At 52.8% G+C, this 9530-nt stretch overlaps 1 protein-coding gene across 5 annotated transcripts in view; it reads left to right on the top strand.

Moving 5' to 3' along the window:
• The window catches only part of LOC101470792 (sodium bicarbonate cotransporter 3), a 34944-nt gene extending 25429 nt beyond the window's left edge, over window positions 1–9515 (top strand). For 2 of the 5 annotated variants that reach the window (XM_076886399.1, XM_076886395.1), the window contains exons 8-26: window positions 1040–1090; window positions 1764–1921; window positions 1997–2084; window positions 2611–2757; window positions 2832–2935; window positions 3083–3257; window positions 3339–3472; window positions 4380–4625; window positions 4775–4880; window positions 5006–5167; window positions 5374–5487; window positions 5868–6029; window positions 6120–6371; window positions 6451–6519; window positions 6596–6769; window positions 6847–6975; window positions 7067–7158; window positions 7234–7341; window positions 8684–9515. In XM_076886399.1, coding sequence (XP_076742514.1) covers window positions 1040–1090; window positions 1764–1921; window positions 1997–2084; window positions 2611–2757; window positions 2832–2935; window positions 3083–3257; window positions 3339–3472; window positions 4380–4625; window positions 4775–4880; window positions 5006–5167; window positions 5374–5487; window positions 5868–6029; window positions 6120–6371; window positions 6451–6519; window positions 6596–6769; window positions 6847–6975; window positions 7067–7158; window positions 7234–7341; window positions 8684–8765 — 2553 coding nt within the window. In that variant the 3' untranslated portion in view covers window positions 8766–9515. The remainder of the gene's footprint in view (window positions 1–1039; window positions 1091–1763; window positions 1922–1996; window positions 2085–2610; window positions 2758–2831; window positions 2936–3082; window positions 3258–3338; window positions 3473–4379; window positions 4626–4774; window positions 4881–5005; window positions 5168–5373; window positions 5488–5867; window positions 6030–6119; window positions 6372–6450; window positions 6520–6595; window positions 6770–6846; window positions 6976–7066; window positions 7159–7233; window positions 7342–8683) is intronic. The other 3 variants (XM_012924639.5, XM_076886396.1, XM_012924640.5) reach the window with 3 other exon arrangements.
• Window positions 9516–9530: the final 15 nt, after the last annotated feature.

Below are 9530 nucleotides of genomic sequence, written 5' to 3' on the forward strand. Positions count from 1 at the left end.
GCTCCGCCTATCAGACGCACTGCGACAGATGCACTAATGTTTAAAACTAATAAATGTCAGAAGCACCGAGATGGATGAAACGTTCAGTCTGTGAGTCTCTGACCCAATCAGAGATGTTTACCTTCAGACGGTGAGCGTCTTCAGAGGTCCGGCCCTTTAAGTGCACAGAGCTGCACAGGAAATGACCACATGAAACTTCTGAAGGGTTAAAAACACGTTTTTAGCTCCGACACCCGGAAATCTGAGGCTGGCGCTACGTCAGAACTAAATGCAGGTTACACGGTGGCCTCGCAGCTCAGGGCAGGTTCCCACAGTAACCTGCCAATGTGGCGGAGTCTAAACTGACTGTCACCGAGCCTCCACTCCTCGAGTCGTAGGCATAACCTGCAGAATTAAAGCTGTGATGGTCCCGAGTGACCTCATGGACGGGTCGCTTTAATTCAGTGGTTTATGTTTGACTTTCACACATGAAAGAGAAGCTGTGGGTGGAGGAACCTGCCACCTGCTTCCTCCACGCCGCGAACGAACACAACGACATCGTCGCAGATTAACGTGCACAGTAATGCGCTGAAAGGCAGCACGAGGCGTTCCTGCACAGCAGAACATCCGTTTGCTTTTGCAAAGTGTTGGAGACGAAAGTGTAAATCGAATGCAGATTTGATCAACTCTGCGCAGATCTGAATCAAGTAGATCAGACTCTGCGTCGGGATCAGCCTGATGTCCGATCCAAGCATCGGATCGTTGCGTCCGTGGTTCAGCAGGTCATCGGGTATCTGCTTACATTAAGGATGAAATCAGGAGACTTGGTCCGTCACAGCAGAAAATCCACAACACAGAGATGAATTCCACTTCCTGCTTCAGTCTGTGACGCTATTGGACGATGGAGCTCAAACTCCAAAGACTTTGGTCTTAAAACCATCCAGTGAGCATCCAGCTGTGCAGCCACACCTGCCTCCAGGTGCAAACAGAACCTGAGCTTTCGGTCACGTGACGGCGAGTCCCCGAACGAGCCAATCAGAAGCTGTGTTGTGTTTCCCAGCAGGACTGCGACTGCGTTTGTTTGCTGCCAGCGGCCAGCAGGAAGCCCGCAGTAAGTCGCATGTCAGTCGCCGGCCCTCGGCCAATCAGTGTAGCCTGTGCTGTGACTCATCGTGGTGGTGCTCTGTGATTGGCTGTCTGTGGCGTTCTGTGACCATCAGCTGTTTCAGTGTTGGATGGAAAAATGTTTTTATTGATTTATTCAATTGAACTTTATTTACACAGGAACTCAGATCCATGACAAACTCATGGATCTGTTCACTCCTCCATCTGCCCCTCCTCCTCCTCCTCCACCCTCCTCCTCCATCTGCCCCTCCTCCTCCACCCTCCTCCTCCACCCTCCTCCACCCTCCTCCTCCTCCAGGCTCACTGCAGGTCTCATCTCACAGTTAAACGTGTAAAAGCAGTTTTCATGTTTCAGTCGTTGATGTGAAACTTTGAGCTTTTTTTTTTCCACATCTTTGCTTCACCTCATGATGTTTCCCGTGGAGGTCAAAGGTGAAGTCTGTGCATTCAGCTGCTTCCTGTCTGTCAGGTGTAAAAATGAGCTGGAGGCAGCTGATCCACTGCTGTGGCTCAGGCAGCCTGCAGCGAGGATCACAGAGGTCCTAGACCAGGAAGTGAAACCAACGAGGAACTACAAAATAAAACGAACAGTGTGTGTGTGTGTGTGTGTGTGTGTGTGTGTGTGTGTGTGTGTGTGTGTGTGTGTGTGTGTGTGTCAGGTGGACATGAACTTCATGAAGAAGATTCCTCACGGAGCCGAGGCCTCCAACGTCCTGGTGGGTGAAGTGGACTTCCTGGAGCGGCCCATCATCGCCTTCGTCCGGCTCTGCCCCGCCGTGCTGCTGACCGGCCTCACCGAAGTCCCGGTGCCCACCAGGTAAGCCGCGACCGAGCCGCCCTCGGCACGCCGTTCCGTGCGTTTCCTCTGCTGACAGACTTCCTGTCCCTGCAGGTTTCTCTTCCTGCTGCTCGGTCCGTTTGGAAAAGGTCCGCAGTACCACGAGATCGGGCGCTCCATCGCCACACTGATGACAGACGAGGTGAGCGACGCTTTCACACACAGACATTACAGGAATAGATGTAAGGATGGCGTCTGAAGCCCAGAGTGAGCCTGTGTGTGTGTTTGGGGTTAAACTACGCCCAGACTGGCAGCAGACTCAGGCAGGAAGTCTCCATGGTCACCCGGTTTGGTCGCCTCCTCGCGTCCTGATAGTTTAAAGGTGAACGGCTCAGTGACGGCGCGTGTCTGTAGAAGCAGCGAGGTCAGCTGGAGCACGCTGATCATCACACGCTTGTTTGCACTGAGCGTGCAGCGTGACGGAGAGCTGCAGGTCTGCAGCTGATGATGGTGTTTAGAGGCCGTGTGGGACGATGAAGGCTCACCGCGCTGCGTTTCAGCCGGCTGTGTTTACCTGTTGTGTGTCTGTGGTTGCTGCTGACGTTGTTCCCGCCTCTGCAGACACAGACGTGTCAGTGTGACGGCGTGCTCGTGAAAAAGCTTCAGGAGGCGTAATCTCGTTTGAAGCGCAGACAAAAAGTTGTTGACGTGTGGCGGCTCTGCTGCAGGTTTTCCACGACGTGGCGTACAAGGCGAGGGACCGCAACGACCTGCTGTCGGGGATCGACGAGTTCCTGGATCAGGTCACCGTGCTGCCGCCGGGAGAATGGGACCCCAGCATCCGCATCGAGCCCCCGAAGAGCGTCCCGTCTCAGGTAAAAGATCCGAACCCGCCACGCCAGCTCTGATCTCTCAGAAGTGACGTCCCCGCCCCCGTCTGTCTCCGCAGGAGAAGAGAAAGATAGCGTCCTTCCCCAATGGCTCCGCCCACAGCTCTGAGATGGGCAAGGAGGCGGAGCATCACGCGGGACCAGAGCTGCAGAGGACGGGGAGGTGAGTGAAGCTCAGCAATATTAATAAATACTGCGAGGAGATTTTCAAATTAAAACAGGAAACGTGTTGAACGTGGGATTATTCCGCTGCCGAGTCCTGGCTCGCTGTGTGTTGGGAATGACGGGGAATCCCTCGTGTGTCCCACAGGATTTTTGGCGGTTTGGTGAACGACGTTCGGAGGAAGGCGCCGTTCTACTGGAGCGACATCAGAGACGCCGTGAGCCTGCAGTGCCTGGCCTCCATCCTCTTCCTGTACTGCGCCTGCATGTCGCCCGTCATCACCTTCGGAGGTCTGCTCGGGGAGGCCACCAAAGGGAGCATAGTAAGAACCCCTGTGTGAGCTCATCCTGGGCCCTGATTGGTGCATCCGGGTGTTACTCCCCTCTCTCTCTCTCTCTGATAGAGTGCCATTGAGTCGCTGTTTGGCGCGTCTCTGACGGGCGTGGCCTACTCTCTGTTCGCCGGGCAGCCTCTCACCATCCTGGGCAGCACGGGCCCGGTTCTGGTCTTTGAGAAGATCCTCTTCAAGTTCTGCAGGTGAGTCGTGACCCAAGAGCGGCCAGACAGGTTTGCATGAAAGCTTTGCTCCCATTGGCTGTTCAGGTTGTGATGACATCACAGCGGGCTGCTGAGCAGAGAGAAAAAATGCGTTTGCGTTTGTTTTTAAGGTTTTTCGTGTTTTATTTCCGTCCTTGTGCCTTTGGGTTCGTCTCCTCTGTGTTTGCAACGCTGCGGCTCCCCCTGCAGGCGCATCCAGTGCTGTGCACGGAGCTGCGAGCTGGCAGCGGGTCACTCGCTTAATCTCAGCGTCACAGATTAACGTGATCTGAGGGATTTTTGGAGCAGCTGTGGGAACGTTGTGCTTCGGTGCTCTCAGCTGTTTCATGTTGTTGTATAATTTTTTGGTGGATTAAAAAAAGCTTTTTGTGATGCACAAAGATGTTTTGTAACAGTTGCATAAAAGCCTCGTTTTTTTTAACCTGCTCCATTTTCATCTGGATTACATCATCCATGTTTGTCACGGAGAGCAGAGAAGCTGTTTAAAGGTGAGCCAGAACAGGAAGCGTTTAAACTGCAGCAGTCACAAACCGTCTGTTAATCGAGCTTCACCTCAGTGTTTCAGTCTGAAACCTTCCTGCTTCGTGGCGAGATTGAAAAAGCTGATCCGGAGGATAAACAAAGCAACGACGTCTCTGCCGTCTTTAGAAGTCTCTATGGCTTCAGGAGGAAGTGACGTGTCGCGGAGCCGCTGTAGGGTTTGGGATCACGTGTCGATGCTATAGGGCGTTTGTCGGGGTCACGTAGAGGTCAGGAGAGCTTCAAACAAAGCGGCGCTCAGGAGGTGTGACATCAGTTATTGCAGGGATGTCTGCTGGGTTAGAGAGAGCGAGCCTACAGAAGTGCCCTCGGCTGACCTTTGACCTCCTTTCCTTCCCATCCTCAGTCAGTACCATCTGTCCTACCTGCACCTGAGGACCAGCATCGGACTCTGGACCGCCTTCCTGTGCCTGCTGCTGGTCGCCACGGACGCCAGCTCTCTGGTCTGCTACATCACCCGCTTCACAGAGGAGGCCTTCGCCGCGCTCATCTGCATCATCTTCATCTACGAGGCGCTGGAGAAGCTGGTCCGCCTCGGGGAGCTCTACCCCATCAACATGCACAACCAGCTGGACAACCTGACCTTCTACAGGTGAGGCGACTGTCCGACGTCACCGTGGTCGTTTCAGCTGGAATCTGCTCGGGGCCAGAATCCCGGGCCGGTGCTCCCACGGTTGGAGCTAAGAGGGTGAAGTGGTCATTTAGCTCCGAGTTGACGTGAGCGCTGCTGCTCTGTTTCAGATGTCAGTGTGCTCCACCCGCCAACGCCTCGGCCGAAGTCCTGGGTGTGTGGAGCAAAAAGAACGTGACCCCAGAAAACATCACCTGGGATCAGCTGAGCTCGAAGGTAAGAAATAAACTTTGTTTTCTGTCTGACGCTGCCGTCAGCGGCGCCTTTCAGTCAGAACAAACGAGCAGCAGCCTCTGCTGGTCATCAGAGGAACTGCGGCTGACGCTTCCCTCTCCCCACAGACGTGCAAGGCACTCATGGGGGAGCTGGTCGGCCCGGCGTGCAGCCACAGCGGTCCCTACGTCCCCGACGTCCTCTTCTGGTCCATCATCCTCTTCTTCACCACCTTCTTCCTCTCCTCCTTCCTCAAGCAGTTCAAGACTAAGAGCTACTTCCCCACCAAGGTCAGTGACACCCTGAGAGAGGAGCCGATGGAGTGCTCGCAGACTCGGTCCTCTTTAATGTTTCTCACGTGTGATGAAGATAAAGGATTTATTGGATCCACAGGAAAACATCACCACTCGGTTTAATATTTGTGCAGAGCTGGAGGTCTGAGACGTCGCGCTTTACCGTTCGATAAGAAAATATCGATGCTGTTTCCCGCCCGCAGGTTCGATCGACCATCAGCGACTTCGCCGTCTTCCTCACCATCATGATCATGGTGCTGGTGGATTATCTGGTGGGAGTTCCTTCACCCAAACTCAACGTGCCCGACCGCTTCAAGGTAACGCTCGCCTCTCCGCATGCGCAGGTCCAAACGGCCTGCGGGGGCGCCATTTGCCCTTTATTCCAGTAATAATGTAATCCAGCTTCAGTGATGGATGTTGGGGGGAGGTTTAGACTGAGCGAGGGCCCTCGGCAGCTCGCTGTGATAACAGGTCAGAGGTCGTTCACTGGGTTCGGTTCTCATTTAGGTCTCAACTTTGGATTCGTTCTTCATCTTTCACAGTTCGGATCTTTTGAAAACATTAAGTGGTAACATGTAACATATTTAATGTTACAAAAAGTGTAAAATCATCAAGCGTGTGGGCGCCGTCGGCTCACACCTGCTGACACGATGCTCACTCAGAGGTTACCGTAGAAACGGTCTCGCGCTGCTTTCAGCCCACGTCTGAAAATCGGGGGTGGCTGATTTCCCCGCTGGGCCCGAACCCGTGGTGGACGCTGCTGGCCGCCGCCGTCCCCGCGCTGCTCTGCACCATCCTCATCTTCATGGACCAGCAGATCACCGCCGTCATCATCAACAGGAAGGAAAACAAGCTGAAGGTCAGAACTGACGTGAAGCCGCGTGCCGTCGTCCCCGCGGGGTGACGACCTTTACCTCACTGTGTGTGTTTGTGTGTGTGCGGGCTGCAGAAAGGGTGTGGCTATCATCTGGACCTGCTGGTGGTGGCGGTGATGCTGGGCGTGTGCTCCATCATGGGCCTGCCGTGGTTCGTGGCGGCGACGGTGCTCTCAATCTCCCATGTCAACAGCCTGAAGCTGGAGTCGGAGTGCGCGGCGCCCGGCGAGCAGCCCAAGTTCCTCGGCATCAGAGAGCAGCGCGTGACCGGCTTCATGATCTTCTTCCTGATGGGCTGCTCCGTGTTCATGACCTCCGTCCTGAAGGTGAGTCGTCAGACGGTGCGTGCTGCGTTCACGCCTCGCTCCCTCGCTCCCTTCACAGATCGCTTCTTTGCTTTTACAGTTCATCCCGATGCCCGTCCTGTACGGCGTGTTCCTCTACATGGGCGTGTCCTCGCTCAAAGGCATCCAGGTACGTCTCTGCGTCCGTCCGGCCGATGGCGGCGTTAAAGCTGGTCTGACCTCTCGTGCGTCTGTCTGTCCCACAGCTCTTTGACCGCATCAAACTGTTCGGCATGCCGGCCAAACACCAGCCCGACCTGATCTACCTGCGCTACGTGCCGCTGTGGAAGGTGCACGTCTTCACCGTGGTGCAGCTGTCCTGCCTCATCGCGCTGTGGGCCATCAAAGCCTCGCCCGCCGCCGTCATTTTCCCCATGATGGTGAGACGCACTGAGAGACACTGCATCTCCTTGTTTCCTTGGTAACGCGGGGACTCACCTCCTGCTGCGTTCTGCAGGTTCTCGCTCTGGTTTTCATCCGGAAGCTTCTGGATTTCTGCTTCACCAAGAGAGAGCTGAGCTGGCTGGACGACCTGATCCCTGAGAGCAAGAAGAAGAAGGAGGACGACAAGAAGAAGGAGAAGGAGGTGAAGGGCGCTGGTGTGTGCACGTGACCCTGCTTCTGTGTCCTCATTGGCTCAACCGTGTGTGTGTGTGTGTGTGTGTGTGTGTGTCCAGGACGCTCGGCGGATGCTGGAGGAGGTGGAGGAGGAGCTGCCGTACGACAGAGGAGGAGTCCTCAATTTCCCCATCAAAAACCTGAAAAAGCGGTGGGTCTGAACTCAGGCACGCTGACGGCTGCGCGCACTCTGCAGCAGAGGCTAACGTGTGTGTGTTTGACTCAGCAGCGACCCGTCAGAGGTGAACATCTCTGATGAAATGGCCAAAAGCGGCATCTGGAAGTCTGTTTCCAAAAACTCCGACAGCAGCAAAGCTCTGAGGCGCACCTTCAGGTACGCCTGCCTCACCACCAGCGACATCACCTGCGATGCTCTGTGATTGGCTCTCTCTGCACTGTGTTTATGTCCTTAAGTGATGACGTATGAACCCTGCTTCTGCGTTTAATAAGGCTGTTGTGTTTTTAACATGTTCGAATATTTTGTATGTATTTAATCTCAACAAGCCCCTAAAAACAGTGATCAGTGTCGGCCTCTCTCGGTTCATTACCGCTAATCGTTTTAAAGCTTAGTGTTTAAACCTCACGATGTAACTCCAGCCCAGCAGCAGTACATTAATGACTAACCTCGTATTGTGGATGAATAATCTCAGTTGTTCTCCTGACTGAAGTTTGGTCTGTTTACAGCATCCTGCCATGCGATTGCATTTGTCTCTAACCATGAGGAACCTTCACGTTAACTTTTATAAGTGGAAAAAAGCTAACGTTCATCCTCCAGCTTCACTGTGTTTATGCTAACATAGCTGTGTCGCTAGCAATCACGTAGCACATCATTATATACCAGCTAGCCCAACTTCAGTAACCCTACAAACGTCACTGCTGTTTAGCTTTCTGTCTTCATTTATGCTGGAAGTGATAACAGAGCTGTACGTTTGAATTGTTTCAGAAATCTCTCAGTCAGAACATGCTATATCATGCTTAGGTAACTTCCTGTTAACTTGTAACTCCTTTAAATTTAATAAATCCTGTTTTCATGGATGTTAAACGTAATTGTTACACCTGGTAAAGCAGCAACGCTGATCATTTTAGTAAAGATGAAAGAATTTAGACAGTTTTTAGCTCTGTGTTGTTTGACTCTGGACCCGGACACGACTGATGACGTCAGACATAAACAGCAGTCCTGTAACCATTAAAAGTGACCGCTGGCAGGCGTGTCTGTGCTGTGGAGGGCTGGACGATGTGGAGTAAGAAAAAAAAATGCAATTGTGATGTTTTCAGGCTGGATGTTTTAGACACGATAAACACGGCTTATTCATGTCCCTGCTCTCTGTTTCCATGAAGATGATTTTTTTTTCCACGTAGACAAAGATTTCTGTTTTCCACTTTTTGTTAATTTTCACGTTCAGGGTCTTTATGTCAGATTATTTTTAGTTTTCATTATAAACTTCAAACACATGAAAACGAGTCGCTGACAGCTCGGTCAGAACAGCGGAGACGAGCTTCCTCCCAGAGCCACAAACCAAACCTCAGAGACGTCACTCCACCTGCTGCTGCCACACCTGTGCTGTGAGCACAATCAGATCTCAGAACAGCCCCAAACTACAGGAAGTGGAAGTAATTTAACGTGTCTGTAAGACGTGTCTGACTCTGGTGCCAGTAAAGTTTCTGTTCTCTTTCAGCCACGACAAGCTGCCGAGCGTCCGGATAAACGTGGAGAACGAGGACGGGCAAAGAGTCGTGAACGCCGAGACGTCGCTATGATCCACCGCCCGGGGCAGGAGGGTGAGGCGGGGGCGCTGCAGCTCCTCCGCGTGCTCTGAGGGAGGCGAAAGGTCACGGGGGGACCAATCGGGCTTCACCTGAGCGTGCCGTACTTCTGACTCTGCGTTGTCTCGGACGAGGCGAACGTTTTATTTTCTCATCGTTTTAAGGTGAAACATGAGACTCCACTTCTGGAAACGGCTTCCGCAGGTTTCTTCTGCTGCCGTTTTTGTGTTTTTAACTCGGGCGGCCTGTGATTGGCTGAAAAAGAAAGGAGGAAAAAAAACAGCCGCCTGAGTCTCCGGACGGATGTCGTCAGAAATTTTAATTTCATGGTTTGAACTTTTGTTTCAGTGTTCGTGAAACGGGCGAAGCGCCGACACGTTTTAATTTAACCCATCATGCTGATTTAGGGTGTGTGTGTGTGTGTGTGTGCGTGTGTGTGCGTGTGTGTGCGTGTGTGTGTGCGTGTGTGTGTGCGTGTGTGTGTGTGTGTGTGCGTGTGTGTGTGCGTGCGCGTGTGTGCGTGCGCGGTCTCTGTACAGCACCTGGTTGCCTACAGCAGAAAAATGAATGACGTCACAGCTGCTGTTGTCGTAGTTTCTTTGTAAAGTTTAATAAATCAGTTTGGTGGCGACGATCACAGCGAGTCACGTGACCTCTCTAGTCGTCTCCATCATTTCAGGAGTCGCTGCTGATCTCTGATGGATTTATTTCAACAATTTGACAATAAAGAGATTTGATGCAAAAGCTGCATTTCCTTCC

Source organism: Maylandia zebra, linkage group LG1 (assembly GCF_041146795.1).
Source record: "Maylandia zebra isolate NMK-2024a linkage group LG1, Mzebra_GT3a, whole genome shotgun sequence".
Taxonomy (NCBI): domain Eukaryota; kingdom Metazoa; phylum Chordata; class Actinopteri; order Cichliformes; family Cichlidae; genus Maylandia; species Maylandia zebra.